Here is a 12,715-nt window from a genome sequence, read left to right as displayed (position 1 = left end):
TAAGACAAGAATCTTGACTCAGTTTTATGTGCTTCTCTTAATCATTTAGTCCAGTGTCCTCAACCTCGACTGTGCATTAGAATCAACTGCCAGAAGTTTGGTATTGTGTTTAGACTTTGGAAACCCATAAGAAGCATTTAATTGATCAGCTGATCCTTTAGCTAAACCAGCATTTTGAATGTTCTCAAACTTTGAAGTTAAGTTGAGACAGCTATAGGAAAAAATATGATAAAAATTGAAAGTGAAACTAAGGAGCTGGTTGTTAAAATATGGATTATTATTAATTTTATACAGCCATTTTAAGAGTGATCTAATTACTAACACTAAGTTTCACAAATATTGATACAAACACATATAAGAGGTTCACATAAACACTACAAAAGATAAACATTTCCAAACCACAGCACATTTGAGATTTTTAATATTCTCAACATAGGCATCAGAAAGTATTGGAGTGGGGTGCCATTGCCTTCTCCGAAAGAATGAGAAGACACAGCTATTTAAAATGCCTGCTGCTGCTAAGTTGCTTCGGTCGTGTCTGACTCTGTGCGACCCCATAGACAGCAGCCCACCAGGCTCCCCAATCCCTGGGATTCTCCAGGCAAGAACACTGGAGTGGGTTGCCATTTCCTTCTCCAATGCATGAAAGTGAAAAGTGAAAGTGAAGTCGCTCAGTCGTGTCCAACTCTTAGCGACCCCATGGACTGCAGCCTACCAGGCTCCTCCATCCATGGGATTTTCCAGTCAAGAGTAGTGGAGTGGGGTGCCATTGCCTTATCTGATGACATTTCCTACTCATGACTTAAAAGACATTTGGTGCTTTGAAGACAACTAAGATGATGGTGCTCTAGTGTTGCCAGATCCCAAGGCTTATGAAACAGAAAGAGACATAAAATAAAGCTAAAGCAAAAAGAAGTTGGTTCAAAGAACACAGATGGTTACAACAAATAGCACTTGGTGTGTCTATGCCTGGAATTCACTGCTTTCAGGAGGAGTAAACAGAAAAGCAAGTGGCTGGAAACAGGGAAATGGGGTGGGTACCAGCAACAGGGATGGTCTTCGGCATGGTTTTCCATGGAGGAATGTCTGACACTGGTGCCATTCGTTGAAGGAAGAACTGAAATGGTGAGGTATTACTACTTAGAAAAGAAGATCTCTCTCCTGGAAAGTCTCCGGAGAGCCCCCTTCATGTCTCTGTTCCTCAGGCTGTAGATGAAAGGGTTCAGCATGGGTGTGACCACTGTGTACATCACTGAAGCTATTATGTTTTTGTCATTAGAGGTGCTGGATGAGGGTAAAGTATACAGTCCGATAATTGTTCCATAAAATAGGAAAACCACAGAGAGGTGGGAGCCACATGTGGACAATGCTTTGCAGATCCCCTTGGTGGAGGGGACCTTCAGGATGGTGGCCCCAATGCGGCCATAAGAGATCAGGATGCATACTAGTGGGAGGACAATGACGGCCACTCCTACTGTGAAAATGGCCAGCTTGTTGAGGGATGTGTCTGAGCAGGAGAGCTTCAGCAGGGCATCAAGGTCACAGAAGAAATGGGGGATGCTGTGGTCAGCACAAAAAGACAGCCGGGTCAGGAGGAGGGTGTGACACAGGGCACTGGCACAGGAGAGAATCCAGGACGCAGTTACTAGTAAGGTGCACAGCCCCTGTCCCATGATGGTGGTGTAGTGGAGAGGGTGGCAGACGGCCACGTACCGATCATAGGCCATCGAGGTGAGCAGGAAATCATCCAGATCAGTAAAAAAGAGGAAGAAATACATCTGTGTTACACACCCTACATAGGAGATGGATTGATCCCGAGTCTGCATGTTTATCAGCATCTTAGGGACGGTGACAGATGAGAAGGAGACGTCAGTGAGGGCCAAGTGGCTGAGGAAGAAGTACATGGGAGTGTGGAGGCGAGGGTCCAGCCTGATGAGCAGGAGGATGAGCAGGTTGCCCAGCACCGTGGTCAGGTACACGCCCAGGAACAGGGCGAAGAACATGCCCTGCTGCTCTGGCCGGATGGGGAGCCCCAGGAGGAGGAACTCGGACACGCTGCTCTGGTTCTCCCTCCTCATGCTCCTTGTCTCTCTGCTTAGATTGGAAATGTCCCAGATGATAAATCATGATAGCGACAATCACTGTAGGGCTATCTACTTTCCACTGAGGAATTCCTCAGGATATTCCTCACATGCTATCACCTCAACCCCCACCCTCCCCCAGTGGAGCAGGAGGAAGTTATCAAAACTCCAATGAGCAAAAATTGTCCTTCAGTGTATACCAGGGGAAACTTATTTATTTGTTTAACAATATGAAAGACAAATAGTTCTATCAAGAGACTCTTTGCTGGAGAAAACAGACAGAGAAAGACCCTTCCTTCTGGGAACTCATATGCCCAGGAGTAGCCTCTTCAGAAACTTGCTCAGTTCATTGTATTTGTGATGAGACTTCTAGTGGGTTCTGACTCCAAGACTTTCTAGTTATTTGCATAAACTTACTCTCTCCCAGCTTCATTTTGAACCTCTACCAATACTCAAAGTAACACTTACACATAGGGATTGTAGAAGAATTAAATGATTCAGTGTGAGTAACGATATTAGAACAATGTTCACATAGTAAGGGCACAGATACATCATTTATTATCTTTACACCAGTGTAGGTATCCAGACGCATCCTGGATTAATCTTCAGAAACCCATTCATTACACCAGGAATGAGAGGAGACCAGGTAGCTTATCTCAAAGCTGTGTTACTCTACATGGGCTCCCAGTGCCCCACGGGAGATGCAGAGCCACACACACCCTAGACCCTGTGGTTAATTTCCTGATAGAACTTAACTTGATGCATTTTGTTTAATTTGGAGTGAAATAAATTGTATTTCACCATCTCCATTGTTGTTCAATTCTCTGCATCTACCTTTAGTGAATCAAATTGCCTCAATCTAGGTAGTCATATGCAGGGAGGCACTGGAACATTTGCCCTAGGATATGAGAGCTGGTAGGTGCTATATTATAAGTGATGCCTATTAGAATTAATATTTATCTGATTTCCATGGCTAGTCCCCACTATCAGTCTTAATGTAATTGACACTTACTGAGCATGGGGTCTACTATTCACCAGACAAAATAAATGGATTTTAGCATACACATCATTGTGTGTGTGATGCTCTAAAGCTAAGAGATGCTAAGAAACCAGCCCTTGATCACACAGCCAGTAACTGTGAGAGTCAGCACTCTTTACTCAAGTTTTTATTAAGTCTCTACTCTTATTTACATACTCTCCCTCCCCTTATTTAATTGATCAGAAGAGCCATGCCTTTGAGACATGTTATTTCAGTCTTTGAAAGAGGATTTTTATGCTCAATATGACCTCAACAACCAGCTCACCCATTTGCCATCATTCATACCTATATCCATTTAGATTCCCACAGCCTACACTGTACAAATGGCTTCCATATGCTTTCAATTATATGCAATCAGCATATATTTTGTGTTTGAGAAGGAGAGAAAACAGTGACTTATTTTCTTTCATTCTACTAATGTGAGAAGTGAGTCACTTACAAAATGTATTTGGTGGTAGAACTTGATCTCAGAGTCTGCTGATACTCTTTTAATTAAGGACAGACTTCCCATTTGGGGGTGGGAGGAGTGGGTAATGGAATTAAAATACCCATATTCCTAAAAGGGTCTTCCTAGGTGGTACTAGTGGTAAAGAACCCACCTGCCAATGCAGGAGACATAAGAGACATGGGTTCAATTTCTGTGTTAGAAGATCCCCCGGAGGAGGCAGGGCAACCCACTCCAGTATTCTGGCCTGGAGAATCCCAGGGACAGAGGAGCCTGGTGGGCTACAGTCCATGGGGTCTCAAAGAGATGGACACAACTGAAGCAACCTAGCACGCACGCATGCATGCATGCCTAGAAGAGGAAACTGACATTAACACACAGGACTGCATATCTGATAACCGTAGATTCTTATTCCAGATCAAGGTGATTCTCAGGAACACAAGGACACTAGGAGGAAGGAAGTGACCGCCCACCCTCTGGGGTCTGGATGCTTATTGACAATTCTTGGGTGAAACCTCAACCAAGAGCTCTGACTTCTCTGGAAGGGAGTGTGAGGGATGGGGTGACCAGGAAGCCTGAAGTAGGCACAGAGCTGAATCAAGAGGTGAACCAGAAGAAAGGAAGCATTCATCATGTGTTTAAATGGCAATGTGAGAGATACTCAGGACTGAAGATGTAACCTAATGTTTGGGAGAGAATCTGCATGAACTTTCTGTTCTAACTGCCATGACATATTCTCCCATGTTAGAGTTACCTGAAGAAGAGTCAGGGACATCAGCCTCCATTTGGGAAATAATATATAGCCTGGCTAGGTCTTACTACATGCCTGACATGCAGAGAATATCTCATAGCAGCTGTTATTACCTTATTTTACATTTAAGGCTGTGGACCTCAGAGAGATCAAATGTAAGCCCAGAAAGCTATTGCACGGCACCACCAGATTTCTAGGGCACCAGAACCTGGACATTGAACCAGGTTACCATGCTCCTAAAATGTCAATATGAACAATACCAAAGGCCAGAGTGGGACATGTTTAGGGCTCTGGGAAAAGTTGACTCACCAAGTCCAATGGCAGCAATAGGTCTTGAGGAGAATCCAATTTGAAAGTGCCTTGGTGGGTTCTGGTTTGAGTCAAGAGGAACACTGGAAAGACTGCCCTATACACAGGCGCACATATACACAAACATACCTACACACACACACACACACACACACACACACACACAGCTTTATTAGAACTTAAGCCCTCACATTTCCCCTATCACTTCTAGGTGAATTTAGTAGAGATGTGAGTTTGTTAAATATAGTACAGGCTGTAATTACTACACCTGTAATTTCTCTCTTTCTCCCACACATATACTTCACAACACACATACTGTTAAATGGTAATTTCCTATTCTCTCTCACATATGCATGCCATAGATAAAGATGATCAGGGTACAAATCTGTTTCACAGAAAGTTCATAAGCGTTCTCTCATAGAGGCACATAAATGTTTAAGCACACATAACATACAAAGAGTCCCACAAAGAACTGACAAAAAACATGTAATAGAAATGCATATGTACAGGCACTCCCAGACAATCACAAATATTCAAATCACAACAACACAGAGAGTCACACAAACACTACACAGGCAACATAGACTTAACCACTAAAGCACATATACGGCTCATAGATTTCTAGCCATGCCTGGTCAATGCACATGCCAGGTGGAGATTTTCCATTTATGAGTCAGCAACACACACATAGAAAACACAGAACATGCACACCCAGTCTCATAATCACATACACATATCAGTTTACACGAGCCCCTTCTGACCTATGTTTGTTATCAATATGCTAAAATACCTTCTGCTCTGGGATATTACCTTGGTCCTTGCTTTCTTTCCAACAGACCCAGGAGCCAAAGGACAAGATACAGTCTCTGTGGTTCAGGGGCTGTCACAGACTTGCATGTCTGTTTATCAGTAACAGAACAACTGGCAGGAGGCTTTTATTTTATAGCAGAAGGAAGAAACGAGGGAAAAACACCCAGGATCATCAATAAAGAAACAGTGAATGTGGGCTAATTGAACAACATTCCTGCTGGTCTCTAGGGGAGGAGCCTGTGCAGGGCCCAGAGGGGCTGAAACCCTGGAGTCCCTGGGGACAGTGTTTCTGACGCTAGTGATACCTTGATCTCTTTCTGTCTGATCTGCTTGTTTCAAATGGGTGGCAAAGGGACCAAAGTCAGTCTTGGGCCTCATAAGTATTCATGGAGATAAAGTAAGCCTGCTCCCATGTCAGAGCAAGGCTCCTGGACCTCTGGCACAAGCCATGCCTAGAGTTCACTGGTCTCTCCACTGCCTGGAGAGGCTCCTATAGAGCAGGGGCTGAGCCTAGATCAGAAGATTGAAGAACAGAAGAATGGACCCCATAGGTCATGACAAAGACACTTTTGGAATTGATTTTGGACTCTGCTACTACGCCCGAGGCCAGGGGAGGCGGCTGGGAGGACCAACCCCACATCCAAGGAGCAGTGGCTGCAAGGGCGCAGGAGGGCCTAGAGGAGCTATCCCACGGAGAAGGTCAGGAAGGACATCGGTGAGGAGATACCCCTCCTCCAAGGTAAGGAGCAGCGGCTGCGCTTTGCTGGAGCAGCCGTGAAGAGATACCCCATGCCCAAGGTAGGAGAAACTCAAGTAAGATGGTAGGTGTTGCAACAGGGCATCAGAGGGCAGACACACTGAAACCATATTCACAGAAAACTAGTCAATCTAATCACACTAGGACCACAGCCTTGTCTAACTCAATGAAGCTAAGCCATGCCCGTTGGGCAACCCAAGATGGGCGGGTCATGGTGGAGAGATCTGACAGAATGTGGTCCACTGGAGAAGGGACTGGCAAACCACTTCAGTATTCTTGCCTTGAGAACCCCACGAACAGTATGAAAACCCAAAATGATAGGATACTGAAAGACAAACTCCCCAGGTCAGTAGGGGCCCAATATGCTACTGGAGATCAGTGGAGAAATAACTCCACAAAGAATGAAGGGATGGAGCCAAAGCAAAAACAATACCCAGCTGTGGATGTGACTGGTGATAGAAGCAAGGTCCGATGCTGTAAAGAGCAATATTGCATAGGAACCTGGAATGTCAGGTCCATGAATCAAGGCAAATTGGAAGTTGTCAAACAAGAGATGGCAAGAGTGAATGTCGACATTCTAGGAATCAGCGAACTGAAATGGACTGGAATGGGTGAATTTAATTCAGATGACCATTATATCTACTACTGCGGACAGGAATCCCTCAGAAGAAATGGAGTAGCCATTATGGTCAATGAAAGAGTCCAAAATGCAGTACTTGGATGCAATCTCAAAAATGACAGAATGATCTCTGTTCGTTTCCAAGGCAAACCATTCAATATCACAGTAATCCAAGTCTATGCCCCAACCAGTAACGGTGAAGAAGCTGAAGTTGAAGGGTTCTATGAAGGCCTACAAGACCTTTTAGAACTAACACCCAAAAAAGATGTCCTTTTCATTATAGGGGACTAGAATGCAAAAGTAGGAAGTCAAGAAGTACCTGGGATAACAGGCAAATTTGGCCTTGGAATCCGGAGTGAAACAGGGAAAAGACTAATAGAGTTTTGCCAAGAAAATGCACTGGTCATAGCAAACACCCTCTTCCAACAACACAAGAGAAGATTCTATACATGGACATCACCAGATGGTCAACATCAAAATCAGATTGATTATATTCTTTGCAGCCAAAGATGGAGAAGCTGTATACAGTCAGCAAAAACAAGACCAGGAGCTGACTGTGGCTCAGATCATGAACCCCTTATCACCAAATGCAGACTCAAATTGAAGAAAGTAGGGAAAACCACGAGATCATTCAGGTATGACCTAAATCAAGTCCCTTATGATTATACAGTAGAAGTGAGAAATAGATTTAAGGGCCTAGATCTGATAGATAGAATGCCTGATGAACTATGGAATGAGGTTCGTGACATTGTACAGGAGACAGGGATCAAGACCATCCCCATGGAAAAGAAATGCAAAAAAGCAAAATGGCTGTCTGGGGAGGCCTTACAAATAGCTGTGAAAAGAAGAGAAGTGAAAAGCAAAGGAGAAAAGGAAAGATATAAGCATCTGAATGCCGAGTTCCAAAGAATAGCAAGAAGAGATAAGAAAGCCTTCCTCAGTGATCAGTGCAAAGAAATAGAGGACAACAACAGAATGGGAAAGACTAGAGATCTCTTCAAGAAAATTAGAGATACCAAGGGAACATTTCATGCAAAGATGGGCTCGATAAAGGACAGAAATGGAATGGACCTAACAGAAGCAGAAGATATTAAGAAGAGGTGGCAAGGATACACAGAAGAACTGTACAAAAAAGATCTTCACAACCAAGATAATCACGATGGTGTGATCACTCACATAAAGCCAGACATCCTGGAATGTGAAGTCAAGTGGGCCTTAGAAGCATCACTACGAACAAAGCTAGTGGAGGTGATGGAATTCCAGTTGAGCTCTTTCAAGTCCTGAAAGATGATGCTGTGAAAGTGCTGCACTCAATATGCCAGCAAATTTGGAAAACTCAGCAGTGGCCACAGGACTGGAAAAGGTCAGTTTTCATTCCAATCCCAAAGAAAGGCAATGCCAAAGAATGCTCAAACTACCACACAATTGCACTCATCTCACATGCTAGTAAAGTAATGCTCAAAATTCTCCAAGCCAGGCTTCAGCAATACGTGAACCGTGAACTTCCTGATGTTCAAGCTGGTTTTAGAAGAGGCAGAGGAACCATAGATCAAATTGCCAACATCCACTGGATCATGGAAAAAGCAAGAGAGTTCCAGAAAAGCATCTATTTCTGCTTTATTGACTATGCCAAAGCCTTTGACTGTGTGGATCACAAGAAACTGTGGAAAATTCTTCAAGAGATGGAAATACCAGACCACCTGACCTGCCACTTGAGAAACCTATATGCAGGTCAGGAAGCAACAGTTAGAACTGGACATGGAACAACAGACTGGTTCCAAATAGGAAAAGGAGTACGTCAAGGTTGTATATTATCACCCTGCTTATTTAACTTATATGCAGAGTACATCATGAGAAATGCTGGACTGGAAGAAACACAAGCTGGAATCAAGATTGCCAGGAGAAATATCAGTAACCTCAGATATGCAGGTGATGCCACCATTATGGTAGAAAGTGAGGAGTAACTAAAAAGCCTCTTGATAAAAGTGAAAGAGGAGAGTAAAAAAGTGGGCTTAAAGCTCAACATTCAGAAAACAAAGATCATGGCATCCAGTCCCATCACTTCATGGGAAATAGATAGGGAAACAGTGTCAGACTTTATTTTTTTGGGCTCCAAAATCACTGCAGATGGTGACTTCAGCCATGAAGTTAAAAGATGCTTACTCCTTGGAAGGAAAGTTATGACCAACCTAGATAGCATATTCAAAAGCAGAGACATTATTTTGCCATCAAAGGTCTGTCTAGTCAAGGCTATGATTTTTCCTGTGGTCATGTATGGGTGTGAGATTTGGACTGTGAAGAAGGCTGAGCACTGAAGAATTGATGCTTTTGAACTGTGGTGTTGGAGAAGACTCTCGAGAGTCCCTTGGACTGCAAGGAGATCCAACCAGGCCATTCTGAAGATCAGCCCTGGGATTTCTTTGGAGGGAATGATGCTGAAGCTGAAACTCCAGTTGACTCATTGGAAAGGACTCTGATGCTGGGAGGGATTGGGGGCAAGAGGAGCAGGGGACGATAGAGGATGAGATGGCTGGATGGCATCACTGACTCGATGGACATGAGTCTGAGTGAACTCTGGGAGTTGGTGATGGACAGGGACAGGGAGGCCTGGCGTGCTGGGATTCATGGGGTCGCAGAGTCGGACACAACTGAGCGACTGAACTGAACTTACTTGAGCTCCTAAACAAGAGCTCCTAAACGATATAATTCAGTTCTACAGTATTCAGTCTGAAATATAACTTGGGGTTATGAATCGTACCTTCCTCAAGAGGTTGTTGTGAACATAAATGAGATAATACACATTAGCATTCTTATCGCAGTGCCTGGTACATGAAAAAGTGCAGTAATTGTTAGGGGATATCAGCAATAATTTTTAAATCTTAGGACATTTAATTAACTTCCTGTATTCCTTTGTTCTTTCTGATATATATTGACTAAAGACTTTATAAAGGTGACAAGCTAGGCTGTGGAACACAGAGTGAATAAAATACAAACATACTGGAGTGGGTAGCCTTTCCCTTCTCCAGGGGATCTTACCAATCTAGGGACTGAACACAGGTCTCCTGCATTGCAGGCAGATTCTTTTTTTTTTTTTTTTTTAAATTTCAGGTATATACACATTGCAGGCAGATTCTTTACCAACTGAGCCACCAGGGAAGTCCGTGTTATCTGGTATAGCTTACAGTTTAAGGGGAGGAAACAAACAAAAGCCAGAAACAAAACAAGTCTACACAGTAAAACAAGAACACAAAAAAATCAAAATAATACACTTTATGAATTGGCAGTTGGTAAAAAGCATCATGGTGTTAACAGATCAGGATAGGGATATGAGAAGTGATTATAAATACACTTAAGCAAAGTGGTCAGAGTAGGCATCCTGAGAAAGTTAGATATGCATAAAAAATAGTTGATTCAAATGAGAATGTTTTCATAACCTTTAAGGAAAGGAAGAGGAAACTTCTTTCTGAGGAGGAAACTTCACACTACAACAAATAATTTATTAAATCTGTAGAGAATAGACTAATATACTAAATCTACATTTTGCCTTGCCATTCTCAATCAACCTACAGTCACAGTTGCCACCAACATAATCATTGGGATGGCTACCTCCAGTGTTCTCCATCTCTCAAAAATGCATGATTTTCTAGGTCCTGCTCAAGGCCGTGTATCAATTTAAAAAGCTTCCCAAATCATCAGCCTTGAGGCACACATATTTGCCTCCAAATACGATGAGGTTCATTTATTCTGACCATAAAAAGTTGTATTTATGCCAAAGACCCTTTGGTTGATGTTTTCCTTTGTCCAACTGCCTAACACAGGCCTGCCCACATAGAAGGGGCTCAGTAATTGTTATAATCAGTAGATCAGCTCCCTTTCTTCAGACAAAGGAGTAACAAAGCTAAGTCAAAATCCAAAACACTGACAATGCTAAACGCTGGTGAGGATGTGAAGCAACAAGAACCCTGGTTCAGTGCTAGTAAGAACACAAATTGGTACAGCCACTTTGGTAGACCCTCTTTGTCAGAGGTCTAGAGGCTAGGAAGTAAAAGATCAGGGTGCCATCTGTTCATGTGTATGTAAAAATATCTTCAATTGAACTTTTAAAAACTGTATGTCAATTACACCCCAATAAAACTGTAAATGAAAATGAAGAAATAAGAAATAAGCCAGAGTCCCCAAACAACAGAAATATTTTCCATTGAAACCTCCCCCTGCCATTATCTTAATTAACATAATTTTCACACTAGGGAATACTTTCCACACAAAGACATTTCACAAAAATATTAAACATGGAAATATATTTTTATCCATCTTCATTTTTCAAAGCAGATTCCTTTGGAAGCCTGTCTTTTGCACTCAGCCGTCTAGTCAAAGCTATGGTTTTCCCAGTAGTCGTGTATGGATGTGAGAGTTGGACCATAAAGAAAGTTGAGCGCTGAAGAATTGATGCTGTGGTGTTGGAGAAGACTCTTAAGAGTCCCTTGGACTGCAAGGAGATCCAACCAGTCCATCCTAAAGGAAATCAGTCCTGAATATTCATTGAAAGGACTGATGCTAAAGCTGAAACTCCAGTACTTTGGCCACCTGATGCAAAGAACTAACTCACTGGAAAAGACCCTGATGCTGGGAAAGATTGAAGGTGGGAAGAGAAGGGAACGACAGAGGATGAGATGGTTGGATGGCAACACTGACTCAATGGACATGAGTTTGAGTAAACTCTGGGAGTTGGTAATGGACAGGGAAGCCTGGTGTGCTGCAGTCCATGGGGTGGCAAAGAGTTGAACATGACTGAGTGACTGAACTGAACTGAACTATCTAAAGAGTTCAGAGTTATATCTGCTGTATTGTAATGCCTCATCAAGCAATGATTCTTTGTGTTTGGTTTTGGTCGACATTTCATTATCTACAAGGCTCCCAAGGACAAGATGTTCTTTCAGCTGTGGCAAAACTTTGGCAAAAATTTTCTCCTGGATTCTACCATATAAATTCTCTATAGAATTCCCAGTGTAATTATAGACATTTATTTTTAGAATATGCATCTTGATTCAGTTCCCTGTGCTTTTCTTAATCACTTTAGTCCAAGTGTCATCTTGGCTGTGCATTAGAATAAGCTGCCAAAAGTGTGTTATTGTTAAGATTTTGAAAAACCATAAGAAGCATTTCTCTGTCATCTTATCCATTAGATTGGCCAGCATTTCGAATATCCTTACCTTAAACTTTGAAGTTGAAATTTATAGCTCTAGAAAAAAATTATTATAAACATTGAGAGTGAAACTAAGGAGTGATGGCTAAAATATATATTATTACTAACTATAAAACCATTCTAGTACTTCTGTCTAGTTCTGACAATTCTAGTATTCTTGATATATGCATCAGAAACTTTGAGAAGATACAGCTTTAAAAAATGTTGTTTTAAAAAATAATATGAAAATTTAAAAATTGTTATTTGCTCTAACACATTCAAAGAACAAATAAATTTGCAGTCAAATTTTCCTTTTCTTTAAAGAATAAACATATGTATCAAAGTAAGGGATCTTTTTGCCTATTCATAACTGTAACTCAATAGTATAATTGTAAAAGATGACACTTCCTACTCATGACTTAAAAGACCTTTGGTGCTTTGAAGACAACTAAGATGATGGTGCTCTAGTGTATTGCCAAATTCCAAGGCTTATGAAACAGAAAGAGACATAAAATAAAGCTAAAGCAAAAAGAAGTTCGTTCAAAAAACACAGATGGTTACAACAAATAGCACTTGCTGTGTCCATGTCTGGAACTCACTGGTTTCAGGAAAAGCAAACAGAAAAAAAAACAAGCAAAGCAAGTGGCTGGAAACAGGGAAGTGTGGTGGGTACCAGCAACAGGCAAGGTCTTTGGCACAGATTTCCACAGGGGAATCTCTGA

General features: G+C 42.2%; 1 protein-coding gene across 1 annotated transcript; it reads right to left on the bottom strand.

The window, feature by feature from the left end:
- Positions 1-1,136: 1,136 nt before the first annotated feature.
- LOC133257504 (olfactory receptor 1J4-like) lies at positions 1,137-2,103 on the bottom strand. The gene has a single exon (XM_061433441.1). The coding sequence runs from the start codon at positions 2,076-2,078 to the stop codon at positions 1,137-1,139; it is 942 nt and encodes a 313-aa protein (XP_061289425.1). The 5' UTR covers positions 2,079-2,103.
- Between the last annotated feature and the right edge of the window lie 10,612 nt (positions 2,104-12,715).

Source organism: Bos javanicus, chromosome 11, assembly GCF_032452875.1.
Source record: "Bos javanicus breed banteng chromosome 11, ARS-OSU_banteng_1.0, whole genome shotgun sequence".
NCBI lineage: Eukaryota > Metazoa > Chordata > Mammalia > Artiodactyla > Bovidae > Bos > Bos javanicus.
The sequence above is the reverse complement of the archived record's forward strand: the minus strand, read 5'-3'. Positions and strand labels throughout refer to the sequence as shown.